Source organism: Gymnodraco acuticeps, unplaced genomic scaffold (assembly GCF_902827175.1).
Source record: "Gymnodraco acuticeps unplaced genomic scaffold, fGymAcu1.1, whole genome shotgun sequence".
NCBI classification, from domain to species: Eukaryota; Metazoa; Chordata; class Actinopteri; order Perciformes; family Bathydraconidae; genus Gymnodraco; species Gymnodraco acuticeps.
In genome coordinates, this window is record NW_022990701.1 from 1,073,667 (window position 1) to 1,093,130 (window position 19,464).

The following is a 19,464-nucleotide window of genomic DNA, read 5'->3' on the forward strand; positions in this document are numbered from 1 at the left end:
CCAGACGAAGTAAAGCAAAAAAGTCATACTGTGCCAAAATAAGAAGACCCGAGGGTAAGAGAGGAAGGAAGAAAGTGGGATGGGGAAGAAGAGATGGGGGAGGACAGAAGGATGAGGAACGGCTAGAGCCTAAATGACAAGCTCTCCACCTCTCCCCCCCTTCGCGTTATCCTACTATACCCTTCTCGCTGCTCTGTTATTCCACATCTCTCCATCCCTGCCCCCATCCCTCTCTCTCTCTCTCTCAATCTCTATTCTCCTGCTCTCGAGCCGACCTGCTCAGACAGGGTTCAAGAGTTCATGCGCTTCAAAGGCTGCAGTGTGGAGACTGCATGTCATGTGGGAGCCACAGCAGCCTTGCCTGCAGACTTCACAGACAGCTGCTGCTACAATTGATCCTCAACCAGCTAGCTCTCAGTAGTCTCAGCCCTCCAATTGTTGAAAACTGCAGATACATCTGACTCTAGAGCAGCATACATCTGACTCTAGAGCCGCGCGCTTGATAAACAGCCCATAAGGAACCCGATATGGCCCTTATAAAAGTCGTCTTTAAACAAAAAGAAATGTGACACAAGCAGAGCAGATCCAAGGCTAGGAGAGCTTCATTAGGGTCAAGACAAAAGAAGACCGTCTGTAATTCAATCACTTCCACATATAAAACCACCTACCCAGGAACAAACGCATACAGCGAGGGGCTAAAGGACTTAACTGGGCGCTTCTGTAAATAGAAATATAGGCAGTGATAAAGAGCGGGTGAGACAGGGAAAAACATGTGAAGGTAGGGAGGGTGGGAGTAGGAGAGGTCAGCGAGCGGCCACACTGAGGGGGCATGATGAGGACACCGTCAGAGCACAGCTTAACATAAAGTAATACTGTACACAGTAATCCCAGTGTTGTGGTTTAGAATGGTGAACTGCTTACACTGTCTGCTGTGATAAGCCATATTGAGTAAACGGTGAATCCTTTTATGTGAGGGTTGAGATAAATAAACACAATCACATTAAAACTGTTACAAAAAGAAGGCCTAGATATTTAATATCATGTTTGGATTTAATATATAACAAATACTATTATCAGTGCCCCCTCTTTTTAGTTTTTGGTGCATTCCTTAAATTGCTTGGTGGCGTTTTCTCCTGAAAGCAAAGGAAACTAAGACCGTTGATATAAATAAAACTATTTCTGTCATTTTTATTTAATTGGAGATTAAATCATTCTCTTGTCACATAACAGTTGCTTGACAGTATGAGCAGTGCTCCGACATGGTGAAAATTGGCTGTTTGTATTTTTAATTGAATAGCTGTAAAAAGGATGTTTTCTTTTCAGTGCACCATCATTGAGTTGATAATTAATTCAACTATCATCTTTTGTATTAGAATGATGTGGTTCACATTGCATAATAAAGCTGACTAATGTAAATACACGCATTCTAAAAATAGAAGACACGTCCTGCACGTTCTGCATCCGTCATCCTAAACTGCTTTTAGACTTTAGGAAAGCCTTCCACTTTGATTGACTAAATCCCTGCAGCTACCTGAAGGCAGCAGGACATGTAAAATGTGTGTTTTTATCTGAAACAAGTGCTGCATCAAAGAGCAGAGACATAATCCACTGTGGTTACCTTGAGGAAACCATGCACAACAAACCAGGGTGCAAAAAGTCTGCATACATAAGGCAGGCCTGTTACAACATGGATGGTAGATGGTATATCTTTTGCATGTTGAGACCAAAATAAAGATTAATTGCAGAATTAAATCAGGGAATGTTTTGGCTAAATGAAACAGTGGTATGGCAAGAGCAGAACAAATCCCCCACAAAACTCTCGATGGAGAGTCGAGTATCTGTCAGATTATCCAGCTGACAGTGAGGATATCCACACTGCAGGCTGACAACATGTGGTATGTCAGTCAGTTGTGGCTCCTACAGTAGAGGCAATATGGAAATCTTTAGAGGGGAGGCCAGGTGGAGTTGGCATGCTTTGATTACAAACAGTGTTAATTATCACTCAATCAATCAGCTTTGGACACTGCTGCACGAGCTGCCAATGCTTCTGCAAATCAACCCCCACTTTCCAGCTTTTTACAGCATTCAGCTAATTGCTCTGACGCAGAGACAACATGAAAACATTACAGTTTTCTTATAAAACCATTAGCTTCAACCATCACTGTGGACTAAACTGGGAATCAACACCTGTTAATATTACATCTACATTTCAATATAAACCAGATAAAGCTCTGATGCACAGTATATGTTCATTTGTTCCTGCTGGATGTCTAAGAAGGTTGTTTCTTTCTATAAAAAAACGTCATAACCTAAAAATGTGTGGCTGTCAGTTTTTCTTTTAAGGCGTTCTGCTCCTTAGCGGTCAAAATGGCTTGATGCAACTTTTATTAGGAATGTAACGAGCAGTGCTGAGGGGAGAGGGCCTTTAAAATGTCCTCAGAGATGGAAGGCCTGTTCCTTAGGAATGAGGAATGAGTTAAGCAAGTACAAAGTGTGATTTCACACCTATAGTGAGGGTGGCTGCATGGTGAGTGGGTGGCACGGCTGTTACCCACACGATGCCAGTCTGCCAGGGCACCACCTAGGGCCCTGTACCCCCCCTTCCCCCTCCCTTCCTGTGACGCCATGTTCCCCTTGCCCTGCAACACCAATGCCCATCTGCTTGGACACGTTAGCCTCTGGCGCCAGGGACTATTTAGCCCGGCGTAATTAGCCCCCAGACACCAGCAGCCTTTAAACAGATGTGGGGGAGGTAGCGCTTGCAAGGCGACTCAACGCGACCGAACAATGTTTGATAAGGAAGAAGAAAAAAAAAGGAAGGAGAGACAAGAGAAGAAGAAGTGACCTAGTTAAAGGGATGATGCAACTCATGTTACAGCAAAATGGGCAGTAATGATGACAGCCCCACTTGCTCGGACTGCCCAATGCCGCGGTTGAGGAAGGACGAGCAGCAGAAATCTAATTAGGCTTTGTCCATTTGCTCTACGACAAGCAAGGATGAGGAAATGAGCGCTTTTTAACAGACAGAAAGCCATGTTCGGAACAAAGAAAATGCTTAGTCCTAACTCCCCAATGTGATTTCCCTATTCAAGTATCCTCACTGGGTTATTGTGCTCTGCCGCTGACCTTTAACAGGGGACAGAGGGAGGTTACTGTGGAGACGCCCTTGAACCTCATGACCGTAATCACACGTGACCGTAACGGCATTGACCTTTCCGCGGCCGTCTCCTTCCCTCCCTGCCATCTTTTTCTCCTTCCCTTCCCCCTCAGGGTCATTTGAGGGTCCAGACTCTTGTCAAGGCTGTCACTCTAGACAGCCCTCTCCATCTACCGCCCCCGCTGTTGCCATGGCAATGGACGGCACTGCGCTCCGAGGACTGTGTGAGGGGGCAGAGGGAGCCAGCGGACGGATGAACGCTGCAGCATCTTTCCCTAACCTAGGTCAACCTTGCAGAAGCTGGTGTAAGTGAAGGGTGGGGATAAACGCTGGCCATGCTGCTTGGGAACCAAATAAAGTGGCAGGATAGCATCAGTGCAGGGATTGGAAATGGCAGAAGTGATGAGAGGAAGAGGGTGATGAAACAAAGAACATAGGTGGATGCAGTACAGTGGAGGAATTACACACTGCCCATATCCTCCCAGCTTCTCTCTGATTCAAAACAAAGGCCAGTTCTTAAATTAGTCTGTTCCCCCTGTTGTTTTAAAGCAGTAATCATGTGAATGTCCCTCAAACGCACACACAAAAGCAAATGCACACACACACGGGGAAACGTGACCTGGGGGCAGGCAGTGGAGCAGCACACGTGAAGTACCACAGAGCTCCCAGCCAGCATGAGTCACTCCGAACACCGGTCAACTCGGAGAGAACAATGGCAACCGGTGTGTGAGGTGTCCGTCAAGCACACACACCGGCACAGGATGAAGAGCCGCGGAGAGTAACACCCCACTGCGCCACCACTTGCTTTTTTTTTTTTCACGGTATGGATGCCTATTTGCACAAGCTTGTCACATTGTTATGCTAATCATTACAATGTTGAAAGCAAAGTGTTTTTTTTTCTAAAGGAGAGGTAGGTCATGGTATTAGTTGAACTGAAATGTAAAAAATATTGCTTAATTTAGAAAATTGCATACAGTTTATTATTCAAATAAGGACAAATATGTGTATATCCCTAGGGAAGCCAGCTCTGTTGTTGCATACTTCAGCGTGTGTCATCTTGACTGCCTGAGAGATGCACTCCAGCAGCCCACAGCGGACTAACACCTGTCCATAATACACTCGAACTTGACCTGGCATTCAGTAGTGATTTTGGAAGTAGGCTAAAAATAAGCAGTGGCTCTATACTTTATTTAGCAGCGACACAGTGTGTGTTGTAATCGAAGAACAATGGTTGAAACAACAACACAAGAGCAGCAGCGCACACAAAGTGCTGCAAAATACATGACTAGGTTTGAATCCCTGCCCTGTTTTGACTTGTTACCAACATTCTTGCAGAGTTCAGACCTGAAGCTGTAAAGGCTAAATCATGCAGCATTGGATGAGTGGTCAATGCAGGTTGAGACATGATACGTTTCAAATGTAAGCAAATAGATCTACTGTCCCTTAATAGCTTTCAAGCTGTTACACAAAACAAAGCTGAACAAAATCTATACAGACTTCTGGTTCACAGACACAAATACCTCATTCACACCAACGCAACTCCGGTTCAAGCTCCGTGCTAGAGCTTTTCAGGTTCAGAACCAGTTCTTCGCTTTAGCTCTGGCTCTTTTCACACCGCCCAGAGTCCGACTGGTAATGCGTCGTTGTGTCATCGTTTGCGTCATGACGTAACCGTTTGCGTGCCTGCTTCATAAAGCCAAACCGCGCGGATGAAATCAGTTGCATTCATTTCTTATGGCTCTATCTGCAGCTTTTCCGGAGTCATTTCTGTGGTTTAGTTATATTCTTATAAAAAAGTGTACTCGTCTCGTGTCAATAAAGGTTTTTTTAAAACACAACTGCTTCTGAGGTCGGTCTTATTGCTTAAGGTGGACTGAACCATGAGTGTGGAGTAACGTTGTATCTTTCATTTAAATGAACTGTAACCTTCACCCAGGTATGTAACATCTGTTCTCAAATGAACACGTGAAGTAAAGTTTAATATTTATAGTTTTATAGATTTATAATAAGTTATAATGAGAGGTGATCAACGTGAATGCTCAGGTTCCACCTTAACACGCAGACACGTTGCTTCACCATGAGCAGAAACCTTTATATATACAGTCTATGGCAGAAACACTGAAACTCTTGTTAAGTTTCTCCATCGTTGTACAAACTGGATAAAACGCGGGCTTTTTGTTGTTGTTCAGGAGTTGATCTGCCCCTGCCCCCGCCTCGACGTAAGCGTGACGTATGCGGTGCTTTTGCTCTGGCCGGACAATTTTTTGGTGCTTGAAACGAACCGGATTCCGGAGCTAAGAGGCTGCTGCGGTGTGAAGAGGAAAACCCGGTGCTTTTCAAGCTCCAGCTCCGAACCGGCCCTGAAACACCGTTGGTGTGAATGAGGTATAAGACGCATAGACTGGGACTGCAGAGAAGCACCAAGACAAGTAACTTCAATATCATCACAGAGAACACAAAGCAGCCACCATCTGGAGCAAAGGCCTCAGAGACACATCACTATTTCACCACATATGCTTTTCCCCCACAGGTATACTTTGCTCACCTTTAAGAAGCCTCCAATTTTAGCTTGTTAAGGTGGAAAACAACAGAACCCTTTTATGGCAGTCAGAGTCATAACCTTTGACCTAAAGCTAACCTCCAGAGCTGCTATTAGCTGTTCTGAAACTCAAACAGCTGACCAGCACAAGGAACATCAATAACATGGCCTGTTTCTTAGAAATAGTATAGAGGTGACTGTTTTCAAGTATATTTGCATAAAAAAGGCACTTTCACACAATTTCAAGATCAGCTTTCTTAGATTTAGAGGATTCAAGGAACTCTGTAGATTGTTGAATAGTTCAGTTTGAGAACTATAAAGATAATTAGCATCGCCCCCATTTAGATGCACAGATCAACAGTATAGATACATTGTGTTCACAGCCTACCTGAGAGTTTCATGAGCAGCTCAGAGGCCACCTTAATGTTGATGTCCTGGTTCAGCAGGTTGTTCTTCGTCATGGGGCTTCCTTCCCTCTGCTTCAGGGACCCCAGCCGCTCTGCTGCCCCCATTGGCCCGTTGTGGCAGAAAGTCGCAGGGAAGCTTGGCTGTACCTGGCTCTGGGACTGGGAGGAGGGCCTGGGGCTCAACGCCTCCTCCACTTTGGGCTCCTCCTTCATGTGGAATGGAGACTTGAGCGTCTCCCTCTGGTTGGCCGCTGCAGGCAGAAGGCAAACAAATGTAAGGAATGAGAAGAAATGTTGAAAAGTATTTGAGGAGAGCCGGAAGAAAAGTACAAATTATGTTTTTTGGTAGGTTTCGTATGTAATGTAACACCCAAAAAGCTCTTAAGATGCTTCAATATCATCCACAATATCAACAACACAGATTACAATAAAGTGAAAAAAGTAGGTCGATCTCCCACATTCACTATATAACTCACATTCTGATTACTGCTCCTAATTATTTTTGCAATTTTGAATTTGAGTTGACCATAAAAAGTCTTCCCTTTAATGTGACATACATCTCTAAAGCTTGCATGCACCCAAGGGTCAAACTGCATTCTGTATACCACTCATCCTTCCTCTTGTGTTGGGAATCTATCTTAAATTGATAGCGGTGCCAAGTGAGCAAACAATAACAACTTAAGTTCAGTGCAACATGCCACAGGGACATTAAATCAAAAGTTCTTATGAGGAGGATACTTATGAAGATGAGTATGTATTTACACAAAATAAAGTAGAATACATATACATGTAGATTAAATAGCACAACAAAAGGACCCACAGTGGATTTGTACAGCCCCATCGCTGCAACAGTGGAGTGCTGTGGGACGATACCGAGGGTACAACCTCATGACTGTCCTTCTCTCTCAGTCTTTAAGGCATCCACATACAATTCCCAATTCATTTCCCTCCTCTTTTCTCCTTCACACTGCCCCCTCCCTATCCCATTAATTTCTGCACTCTTTATTCTCAGCTCTATTCTACTTTAAGTCTGGTTTCTTTATCCCGTCTCGCCCCGGACGTCGTCTGAATCCTCTTCAGACGTAAGGACATAAAATAACTCCTGTACTTCTAGAGAGAGATAGCAATCAGCTGACGTCTTATCTGCCATCTCTGCAGCCTAGGTTAGGGAGTGAACTGTCACATGGATCCCTCTGCTCTAAAGTCATCTTCAAGAGAAACTGGGCCACATCTAATCCGCCTTAGATGAATAATTAATAATTAGACATGGAGCAACTTCCGATAGCCGCCAAGAAAAGAACAGCGGGGCTAGCGCCTCTCTTTGTGTCTCTCAGCACATTCTACTGCACTCTGTGCTAAAACGAAGGTTTACAGAAGCAATAGCTGATATTTACAATGGCTTTAAATATGTGAGAATAGCTGCAGAAAATTGTTTTTAAAATAAAGGTCTTTGCCTGTGCAAAATGACATGATATCTTCATTTGATTCAGTGCAACTATGGAAACTGTGGTTTAAGGATACTATTGTCCACTATTGTAACCTGATGTACAATGAGTGAACCAAGCCACTTTTCAGAAACAATTACAGCATTGTAAGTGCTTCATTACGTGGATTGTCTGTTAGCAGAACAATAAAGTACTGTTGCAAAATATATATCTTTACAATAGGCATAGTATTGAAACAATTTTAAAGAGTCTTTTCAAAAATGTTTGTTATATAAATTGTAGAAGAAGGTAGGGAAGCTCTGTCTGGTTATATGAATTAATTACCATTATATAAGTTATAACTTTATGACTTATTCGTTTTGATTAGATTAGTAGCACCCACAGTAGAAGATGGTGGGGAAGCAGTGTTGATTTGAGCGACCATGAATGTAGGCAGTGTGTGTAGAACCTCATCTTCTCTGCAGTGTTGCCATGTTGTAATTTTCCAAAACAAAGAAGCAACTATGGATGAATACATTTCTGTATACGTGGTGTTGATTTAGATTGCTTCAGACGTGAGTCACGAACAGAGCCGCGTTGCTATAGCAAAGTTTAAGAGGCAGGCCATCACATGTGCAAATGAAATCCAAATGTGGCAAAGGTTGCTTTCTATATTTGTCTTTGTTCATTGTAAAACATACAAGCACCTCAAGAGTTATTTTCCCCCACAGCAGAAAATCTATGTAAGATGTTCGATGTTTTTCTAAGTAATTGACAGGTATCCTTCAAATAAACTTAATTTGATGATGCTTTAACAGGCAGCTGCCAAGGAGCTACACCAACAGTAGAAGTTAACCTCTGTAATATATAATGTTCAATTATGTTTAAATTCAAAATAAAAATGTAGTTATCATTTAAATAAACATACTTAATGAAGTTTGGTTGTGGCTGAGTAGGGTTGCAACAAACAGATCTCTGTGAACACACTTCACGACCTTTGACACATAAACAGTTTTTAAACATTTGTACACTACTACTACTACCTGTCTCACACACACACACACACATACACACACACACACACACACACACACAGATAGGGTTCAGATATAAGAGAGGCTATCACTCTTGGACAGACTGCTGTCCAGTCTCCTCTGGCCCCGGCAGAGATCCTCACCCGACCGTCTCACCTAACATCTCTACCCGCCACAGGCCTGTCGCCCCCTGCCCACATCATCAATCTGTGCCGGCTGCAGCCCCTCTGATTAATGATGATCTACGCCGGAGGGATAGAGGGCTCAGGGACAGGGGGATATGGGGCAGGAAAGGGGACAGGTGCCAGTGTTTTGACCACCTATGCCACAGTGCCACACCATGGCGGGCCGAGGCTGCAGTTCAAGAGAAGGGAGAAGGAAGAGGTTCGGCGGTGAGGGGGGAGGTGGGGGTGGGTGGGCAGTGACCTTCAAGTTCAGGGGCAGTGGCGCAGGGTCGCACCCGGCACCAGCTGGAAATGTCACACCGTCAGATGTCAGCGGGCAGGCTAAGTATAACCTGGTCAGCACCTGGAAGGACGTCCTCTAATTAGAAGCGTGTTGGGCCATGTCGGATCAGACAGGGACAGCACACTTGGTCACCGCCTTACAACACACATCAAAATACACTATCCCATTAACACACGCAGACACACACTTTTCTACATCTTAGGAATAGTCCACATACTACAGTACGCGTGCCTTGCTGCATTCAAGCCATCCAAAAAATGCTGGGTTGCACATAACCCACTGACAAATACACACTGAACACAAACTTAAGATCCTCAAATTCTTCTCCTCTGTGGCCTCATGAGAACAAAAACAACCCCAGGACGTGCACTCATACACAAAGTCACACCACTCCAGTGACCTTTTGGATTGTCGCTATAAATAGAGTGTATTTCCACTCAGAATCTATGTTACAGAGCTCAATGAATTATTTAGTAGCCCAATCCGATGGGCAGGTTTTTTTTTTTATTCCTCTAAACTGATGGCTCAATAACAGAAAGCCTGAGCACACTACCAACAGTAACACTTCAGCCTGCGATGCCAAGCTCACACTTTCGGCCTTTTGTCCGTCCGATTTTCACAATCACATCGGCATCATGCGCAGCAAGTTTCTGGCAGATCATCTTGTGAAGTGAACACAGATCTGTGGCGGCGATGGGCATCTCTGGGTGACTGGGCATTCCTTCTACGGGCGTCCTGTCTGTGTAGGTACGCAACGCAGGCCAATTCCAGCTTCCTGTGCGTGATACTGTAAGGTTAGCTCTAGCTCAGGGTTGACGATGCTATCAGTTTGTCTCCATGTTATCACACCCTTCTGACACCTGCCACCAAGGCACCTTTCATCGCCGTTCCCCTGTTTCGCTCCCCTTCACCGTGATTCTCTCTCGCGCCTCATCCGTCTCGCTGCCAGGCGCTTGTCCACTCCGCCTCACCTCTCGCTCCGTGGCCAGGGCTGCCGTCAAATAACTTCATTAGCTTTCCACCTCTGTCATGCCGGCCTGCTCCCCCTCTGACAATTGGCTGCTGTTTTCTCCCGGAGAAAAAAAAAGCAGCACAGGGCTACATGGAGCAGGTTGAGAACCCAACAATAGCTGACAGTGTGCTAGACACTGGACAGTGATACTGATGGCTGCAGTGGGGATGTATGGACCAGAGGTCACAGACAAAAGGCCTGCCTGTGTCTGCTCATGCAGAGCTGGAGAGCAAGAGACATGCAGATGAAATCTAGATGTTAAAGTGACAGAAATATAGACCGGACATTTCCAAATTCTACTTTCTGTGTCAAGCTGTGTCAGAGCTGGTGCAACGAAACCAAAGTACCTCTAAACTGGACTACATTAAAAATATGTGCATTGTTTTTTTCAAACACAATACCACACAAATAATGTCCAGATATTCAATAATGGATAAAACACAGTAGACATGCTACATGCTCTCCCAGGAAAAGGATAAATAAGACAACTGCTGAAGCATCATGACAGATGCAACACCTCCTACAACCCCCTGCATGCCAATTATTCACACCCTGCCAGGGTCAACTCGATGTGCCTGTGTCACCGCAGCAGGGGTTTGGGGATGGGGGGAGCCTTTGGAGGATGTGCAGTGCCCACTGTCATTATTAACTCCGGGTCCACTGGGCACAGGGTAGGGGCTGTGCATTTCAAAGTGCCTCTGCGGCTTTCATCTCTGAATCAAAATGTGGATCAGACTATAGCTAACGGTTGTGTCAGCATGCAAGGATATAAATCAAAGGGTATCAGTAGAACATTCAATGGAAAGCAGAGCAACTCAAAAAAATGATATGCTTATTATGTCAGAGGTCAGGAAGAGTTCACTGGCTTGTTATGCCTGGGGAACTCAATTCAACTCCCTCTTTGCCTCTTCCTCTCTCTCCCTCACTTGCTGTCAATTTATATGTCTCTTTTTTATAAACCCCCCCCACCACCCTCTCTCCTCCCTCCCTCCCTCTCCCAGGCCTTGTGGAATTGAGGCACTGAGACAGCAGTGTAAAAGCAGGAGGGATGAGCTGCTCGTGTACACATTCAATCTGGGTTGGCAGGGAGGTCAAAATAAATGGAGTCTAGAGGTCCCAAGAGGAACTTCCTCACCTCTCCCTCCCCCGCTGCTCCGTGGCACGGGTAAGTCTCACAAAGATCTGAGCCCAGTTCTTCACAGTTTCATAACTCGGCCATCTATAACTCCACCCCCAACAAAAGGGAGAACTTTGTGATCAAAGAGGCAGTATTCATTAAAACCCATCATCATGCATTCAAGTTCAACATCTTCTCGTCCTGTCTTTTTATATCCTTCCTAACTCTCCTTGAATGATGCCCTGACTAAGATGTCCGCCACTTGACACTGGACTGACATTGCGAGGAGCCATCTTGGCTCCTCTGGGAGTTGCCTGGGCTTGATTGTGCAGTCTGGGAATGAAGTGCAACTGGCACCCAGGGGGCATCCATTTGGAGCCCGGGCGTGCGAGATCGAGGGGGAGTTAACTAAGCCAGCAGAGTCCCCGTGCATCCTGGCGGGGTCACGGGATTGCGCTGAGGGCGCTAATCATTTCAAATTATGAATTCCTTTTTAATTATGAATTATGCATACATTTTTAATTAATCGAATGTTCCCAGGTTTTTTTTCCTCCCATCCTCGCTCAAGATCTCAATCTAATTACACAGCATTAAGTGGAAGAGTGGCAGCCGTAGCCTCGACCCCGACGCTGAACCTCGGTCAACCTTTTTCCATCAATCTTGCCATCGTCTCCAAGCTCATCCATTGATAATTTGCAACATTGTGAAATGCATCTAAACACGGTCTGGACCTAGTTTACCTTAGAGCAGCATGTTTGTTACAACAATGCTGTATAATCATATTAATAAAGCACCCTGCAACAAATACAAATGGCAGAAAATGTGATCACAAGTTAACTTCTTTAAATTGTTTCGAGAGATGATAGAAAATGAATTACAAGTATTACTCATACACGTGTCACCATTTTGACAGTCATAATAAAACCGACACAGGAGAAATATGCCTAGAGGTTATATCTCTGATAAAATGTGAAAAATGTATCCCTCAACAACTATTGTGGAGGTGCCCTTGAGCAAATGATTCAGTCCCCAACTGCTTCAGTGGAGCTACAGTAATCAGGGTCCAACAGCAGAGGACTGAGGAGGTACTGCCGGGCAGACATCAAGTGTGATTTTAACTGTGCGCAAAAGGAGGAAAACATTCACAGTATTCAACCTTGACTTGAAAAAGAATCTCTAAAATGTTAGAAGTATGTAATATCATTTGGATATTGTAATGATATTTTTCAAGATTATACAATGTAGTTACAAAAGAGACCATTTATTTGGCAGATTAGATATGAACATACCCTGCTCTGATTTGGGTCATTACTTTAGTGCTGCTCAGTGGTTCTTCAGTTGATTATTATGGGAAAACATATCCCCATTGGCCCTTAGCTAAGCATTATTTATCAAATGTAAGAAAAAAGCTACATTTTAGAATGTCTCAGTCTACTGAATCACTGAAACACTGTTACTATGCTAAGAATGTTTTCTCCTTTCTTTCTTCCAACACACCTTCATTATACACTACACAGAAGTGGCAGGACACAAGGTGTGCCTAATGTGATTTTCAACCTAATTATACAGTATATATATATATATATATATATATATATATAGACAGTATGCGTTTTGCAAGCCTACACAGAACTTAGCCCCCTTTTTGTCATGTAGGTGTCCCCAGTTACTGGATATGATGAACAGTCAGAGTGCTTGGTGCACATGATCCAACTTTTACATAAATGTTGCTTTTGACAAAAATAGGTGTGTCTGTTTAAAGTTTCAATGCTCAGCAGATTTCTAGGAAAATCAAATAATTATTTTGAATGGGTTTTTTCTGAGAGCTAAATGTAATCAATGTGAAAATAATCATATCCGTTTGGTCAAATATACAGTATAATTTGTTTTCCTCATATCAGAATCATAAGGACAAGTTTTGAATTCTTTGAGTGTTGCCCTAACAAGTTTAAAAGGCATGTGGTACTTGTGAAAAGGCTAAAGGTCCATGGCCTACTTTTCTACCATACTCATGGGAGAGACACTGAAACCAAGGTTGTGAAAAACCCTGTGTAGAAGTGAAGGCATCCCTGATATCCACCATGATAGTACAAGTCTGAGAAACAACAGCTCAAAAGTATGTGCCTGAGAGTAAGACCCATGCAGCTTTGGCACATGTTGTATAAACTATATTTAATTCACTGTGGAAAGGATTATTCCAGCAGGATTTTACTTTTCTTCCTCTTAATGCCCATAAAACGTCAAATCTCATTAATGTTTTTTGATAGTGTCAAAAGCTAAAACTGTCGATCCACTAAAGGTTTGAACTACTGGTAAGTCTCATTTTAGGCTCTCATTGTTTTAAAATCCATTTAAAACGGCTCACAGAGAGAGACTGCGGCCTTGACCTGAAACGATTAACATAAAACTGTTTACACTTCTTAAGAATGTTATTTCTGGTGACAGTGAAGAATCAAAACAAAACTTATGGCAAAGGGGAGACAACATCTAGCTCGAGATCTGAAAATATGTCTTCACGTTAAAGTCGGGAAGAAGAGAAAATACTTTTTATAAGTGCAACTGCAATGACTGGAGTTATAAAGTCAAGTTGAGAAAATGGTAAAAAAAAAAAAGGATTAAAGGAGTCAGGCTAGAAGTGTCTCTATCAACACTGAATTTCAATGTTTTACTCAAAATGATATTGCATTTTCTTCTACTTTGAAATAATATCTTTTCTTTCGTACTTTCAGTTGTGTACATCTGACCGGCAAACCAACTGAATTGTTTAAAACGTGAATATTTGATATTTTCTTGGTTTTCTGTGAAATGAAACTGCATGCTTTTTACTTTTTGAACAAAACAAGACATTTCCAGATGCCATCAAGGGCACTGCAAATTTATGACGGACATTATTTTTTGCTATTTTCTGACATTTTAGTAGATAAATTATTAATGTAATTAAGCATTAGTTTCAGGCCTAGAGACAACTGCATTTGTTACTTTATTAAAGAAAATGTAGCTAACCTGAAAGCTTCATAAGCAGGTCAGTGGCCGTCTTGGTAGTGATGTCAGGGCTGAAGATGGAGGCTATGGTTGGACCACTAGGACTGGATCTGAGCCCGACCCCAAGAAGGTCCAGGGAGTTGGCACTGCTGATGGGACGGTCCCTGCACATGCTGAAGGGGGAGAGCACGGACAGATCTCTCTCCTGCGGCTCCTCCTTGATGTGGACGTGATTGGACGAGGCCTCGAGCGAAGGGGACGCCTGCTGCCGAGAGTCTGAGTGCAGCGGCGACATCTCAGTCCCTCTGAGGTCTGCGGAGCCGCTGTCACCCATCAGGGAGCCCTCGCCCTCCGTGTCCGTGGTGAGCTCTTCTTTCACCTTCACGTCTGTGCGGGGGAAGTGCTGGTGGCAGCGCATGTGAAGCTTCAGGCTGAAGTGACGGGAGGAGGTGAAGGGGCAGAGTTCACACTGAAACGTCTCACCCCGGTCCTGGTGCTGATGTACCTGGGAAAGGGGGCAGGTGTATGTGTCAAATCCCTTTCTTTTTCTCTGGCACCACAGGACAGCAAGAGGAACAGACCCTTTGCTTAATTTCAGTTTCACTTTATCTACAACAAACATGCAGTAGGCTTTAATTATGCCATGTAGAGGATACATTATACATTTAACTAAAGCATGCATACCCTTCAATGTTAACAATTATATTCCAAGAGCCATAATAGCCACTAATTAAACATGATGTGGTGGGGGGGGACAGGTGATGCAGGGGCATAAGATGAAGCAAATATAGATCATCTTACCTTCATGTGGGACTTGAGATTGTCTTTGCGAGCGCAGCGGAAGGGACACAAGGGACACTGGTGGCTTTTCAAGCCTGTGTGGATCACCATGTGTCTCTTCCAGTAGCTCTTGCGTTTGATGACCAGTCCACACACAGGACACTGGAACGGTTTGCCACCATCCTCAGGAGAGCCTTCAGGACACAAAACAACATTGTTAAGAGTAGGGTCATTAGGATTTTAGTGTATGGAGATACGCGCAATGTTGCTGAAATGCCGTTTTGTTAATGTGTAGAAATTAAAAACATGCCTTTACAAATACAGACTAGAATACTCACGGATCTGGAAGAGACAACTACCCCTCACCTAATGATGAAAACTATCAAGGGAAATGCCAGCTGGAGGCAATGGAACAATGGAAGTAAAAACTGAAGCATGTTTTAGTATCTCGATTATTGTTGTTGGCTTCATATCCGGCATCCATTACTGTTTAATTGGTCTTATTAGAAAGAGGCATGATTGCATTACAAATTCTACAAGGGACTGTCAGGATGGCTTCATAAGTATTCCAGTGCCGTTCCTTGAAAAACATCTGGTAATCAGTGTTTGGTGAAATTACTGTGCTCAGCCATTCATTGACCTGAGGTGTAAAACCTCGAGACTGCCTATTTGCAACAATAAACCGCCATCTGCGGCCCAACGTCTCCAAGCACAGCAGAGAACACAATGCAGAAATGACTTCTGCTTATTCTGAGCCGAGTGAAGCGGAAATAAAACAGGAGAGGAAATGTGCGTGATTTTAGTACCTTTATACTTAACTCTTCTGTTCCCATCACAACCATGTTTTTTAGAAAAAAAGGGGAAAAGCTTTCTGTAGATATTTAAAGTGCAGAGCATGCCCGTGAAAAAGAGTTTTATAGTAGAACTGGCAAGCGACGACAATAAAACAAGATATGACAGTCAATAGTCAAGGTCACATTTTTCAGTCTGGCGACCAAACAACTACCTGCATTTTTACAGCGCTGCTCGACCTTGACGGCTCGCGGGTTAGAGCAGACCCCCTCTTTAGCATGCAGATCACAGAATATTACATCGACTGCCTCATCTGTCTGAAGTCAATTTGATCCAGCCATTTTAGATTTGGTGGGGTTGCGACACAATCCGTCAAAAGTGCCCATCCATCTCCCTGAAAACATTCTATTCTCCCTAAAGGCTACTTAGCAAGAGCCTGCACTTTCAAGCTTTCCATCTCCCTGTGCAAGAGTGAGAACTTGGTGTGCACCCTTGTTTGGTCATATGTCTAGTACACACTTAGAGAATATACTGCATGGCCATTTGTGAGTAACTGAGCGAGAGCATAAGGGGAAGAGAGAGGAGTGTGTGTGTGTGTGTGTGTGTGTGTGTGTGTGTACACGCATCTGTATCCAGTCAGTGGAAAATATGATGTGTTTGGCCTTAAGTCTGCTGTGCTGATCAGTGCAGAGGGCTCTGGTTAGGGGGGTGAAGCCAGGAGGAGGCTGCCGAGATGGATATGGACTCCAAGGCTCCCCACTGTGCAGTGCACACACTGACGGCCCCCTTTTGGCAGCGAGCACATCCGAGCACAAACGAGCTGGTCTGGGAAGGCAGTGAGGTCTCAGTCGGCGCCCCCCGTCGAGCCCACAGACCATTTCTCAGACTAGAAGGCCAGCCAGGGCTGTTTTCTTTCGCCTGTGCTCTCTGCTCGACTGACAGTTAAGCTGAGGCTACACTACTCGCTACTTCAGCGGCAGTGAGGCGAGAACAAAACCATTGCCAAACGAGAGACAACATGTCATGGCAGTTCAGGATTGTGCTTTTTCTGAGAGTATTTCCGGCGACAAGTAAAGCCGATCCCACAATGACAGAGATGTTATCCCTTTGAAGTTGTGCGTCAATTGCAGTATTAGTATCAATTTATAAGTACAAACTGTTTTAATTTGTGTATCATGACATGAGTGGTAATTCTTTGGTAAATGCTGAAAGGGAAAAAGTATAATGATACAGGAGACAGTGCTTTTGAAATTCATGTGAACGAGACTAAGGTTGAACGATGAAAACTTTCCATTAACAAATTCAGATGAAATGATCATGAACTTCACAGTCTGTCCTTTCTAAACAGACATAAGGTCACTTTATTTAATGGTAGCAAACTTTTTTTGAGCTAATACAAAGTATTTTAGTGTCAAGTAACTCTCCCTCACCAAGAAACAAAAACGTATTTTCACTAGTTAAATATACAAAATGTGTATCTAACCTGTGCTGAACTCCAATAATCTTCTTATCAGTAAAGGTGCGACCATTAATTTTGTATGTAGCATAGACATTACTATGCATATAGTAATTGCTATTCATTTATGATTAATTAAGATTACCTGCTTGGCTGTTGGGTTTGCCTCTGCTATTTGGAGTAGAGGGCAACAGCATGTCCATGGTCTGCGTGGGTGTGGAGGGAGCGGTAGAATTGTGGTTCTTGTCCAGCAGGGGCTTCACATCCTCTTGGAGGACCCCAGCAGTCGCCAAGGAGGAACTGTCCTTCTCTGCCAGCAGGTTTCCCGCCGCCCTGGCTGCCACCTCTTTGAGCAAGGCAGCAGAGGAGGTCATTGACACGAGAGACAGAAAGGAGCTGGCTGAGGATTGGTGGTCAGTCGCAGCGCTGGTCGTTGACGAGGCTTGGCTCCGCTCGCTGACTTTCTTGGAAAGGGCAGCGAGGGTGGAGCTAGCCGACTGTGGGCTGAACGGAGAGTTGAAGGCATCAAAGCGCACCACATCGTCCCCTCGGCCACCCCCTCCCAGGGTGGGTACTCCAGACGAGGCCGATGTGGAGGAGGAGGAAGAATTCGTAGACGAGGCGGCTACGGCATTCTTGTCTTGAAGTACAGCGTTTGCTGCTGCTTTTAACTTCTGGATGGCAGAGTCCGGCGACAGGCTGGAGCCGCAGGGCGTGGAGCAGCTGGCCGGCGGCCACTTATCTGCAACACCTGCCCATACAAAGCCACTGCCATTGCTAGGGGTGACTGAGTTAAAGGGATCGATGGGCTCTTGCTTAATGTTGGTGACTGAGGGTGCCAAGGAGGCTGGGGAGGCTGAGCCGCTGTTGTTGTTGTTATTGGCCAGTTTTCGGGCAAGAGCACTTAGCTGCTGGGCATGGTGGGAAGACGGTGAGAGGGTCAAAGGTGGAACTAGACCTATTGGAGGAGACTCCCCCCCAGCACCCCCCCTGGATGACCGCCCCAGGAGCTCCCCAGTGTCAAGTTTCAGCGACCCGGCCTCTAGGAGGCGCCGCAGGTTGCTGCTGAGGGGTTTCCCCAGGGCGCGAGACGCTGCCTCACCGTACAGAGATGATACCACGGAGGAGAGTGTGTCCTGGGCCGAGAATGCACTTCCATCCAGTCCGAGAAGTTCCAAAGAGGCACGATGGACGGGTGTGGGGCAACCCAATGAGCTCTCACCTCCGCAGGTATCGTGGTCCCCGGACCCGCTGCTGACTCCAGGCCGTTCATCAGGAGACGAGCCCCTGGCCATGAGGAGCTCATCCTGCGTGTCTCCGTAGGACGACGACTCTGAGCGCGTGTCAGAAGCATTCCCAAACCAGCCTTCCTCCTCCACTGGACCGTCATCAGGGCCCCCTTCCTCGTTGCTGTCCACATCTGGAAGAGGGGAGAAAACACAATTTACCAGAGGGCAGACATAAATGCTGTGAAAGTATTGGTACAAAGATATCACCATTATGCTCGAGTGAACCATTCGAGTAGGCAAACACTGGAGTATCCTAAATATGATTTGTGATCATCAAACACTTATTACTAAGGAGAAGCCTTAGTCATAACCTCTGGATAAACAGTTTTTGGCAGTGGAATATTTTTTACTATAAACCGTTATTATTTCCCATCCTTGCTCGTCTGGTGTTGCAGATAAATTGGTCATCTGTACTATGTGGAAGCTTAATTGGGATTTGAAAATTCATAAAAACGCAATTACCTGCCCAATACCAACCTGATAAAAATACACTTCATTGCTCAGAAAGGAGACTATTAAAAAGGAACACAGATTCAACCTCTCTTTTAACACAATGGCAGCGTTCCACAAGGCGCATACAAGATGTTTGAGTAATTTAGATTTTTCAGTCCTTTTTTTAACCATATTTTTCCCACCCTTGGTCTGGAAGAGTCTAGTAAAGGGGTTACCATGACAACGGGTCCTTCTGGGAGGCTAGACAGCAAAGATTAGGGTAATGGAGGTTACAGAACTAGATTAATATTCATGAGCCTGCAGATACCACCGGGGAGCCAATAAGGATAGGGTTAAGGTCACCAAGGGTCATTAATATACACTTCATGTATCAATATTCATAAGAAAAACATTACAGCTTGCCAGACAAGGACGAACAAAGAAAAGTGAATATTCCTGATACATATTAATATTAACAAACCTCCATAAGAATATGTCAAAAGCACAGAGCCTGGGCAAAACAAAATGTCAAAAACTGACTTTTTTTTAACCTCCTCTTTGCGTTACTGTACACA

The 19,464-nt window shown here is 44.5% G+C and overlaps 1 protein-coding gene across 4 annotated transcripts in view; it reads right to left on the reverse strand.

Moving 5' to 3' along the window:
* znf827 (zinc finger protein 827) overlaps positions 1-19,464 on the reverse strand; it is a 64,570-nt gene that overhangs the window by 26,158 nt on the left and 18,948 nt on the right. For 3 of the 4 annotated variants that reach the window (XM_034231321.1, XM_034231319.1, XM_034231322.1), the window contains exons 2-5: positions 17,314-18,588; positions 14,942-15,114; positions 14,162-14,645; positions 6,085-6,354 (exon numbers count right to left, since the gene is read on the reverse strand). In XM_034231321.1, the coding sequence (XP_034087212.1) occupies positions 6,085-6,354; positions 14,162-14,645; positions 14,942-15,114; positions 17,314-18,588 (2,202 nt within the window). The remainder of the gene's footprint in view (positions 1-6,084; positions 6,355-14,161; positions 14,646-14,941; positions 15,115-17,313; positions 18,589-19,464) is intronic. The other variant, XM_034231320.1, reaches the window with a different exon arrangement.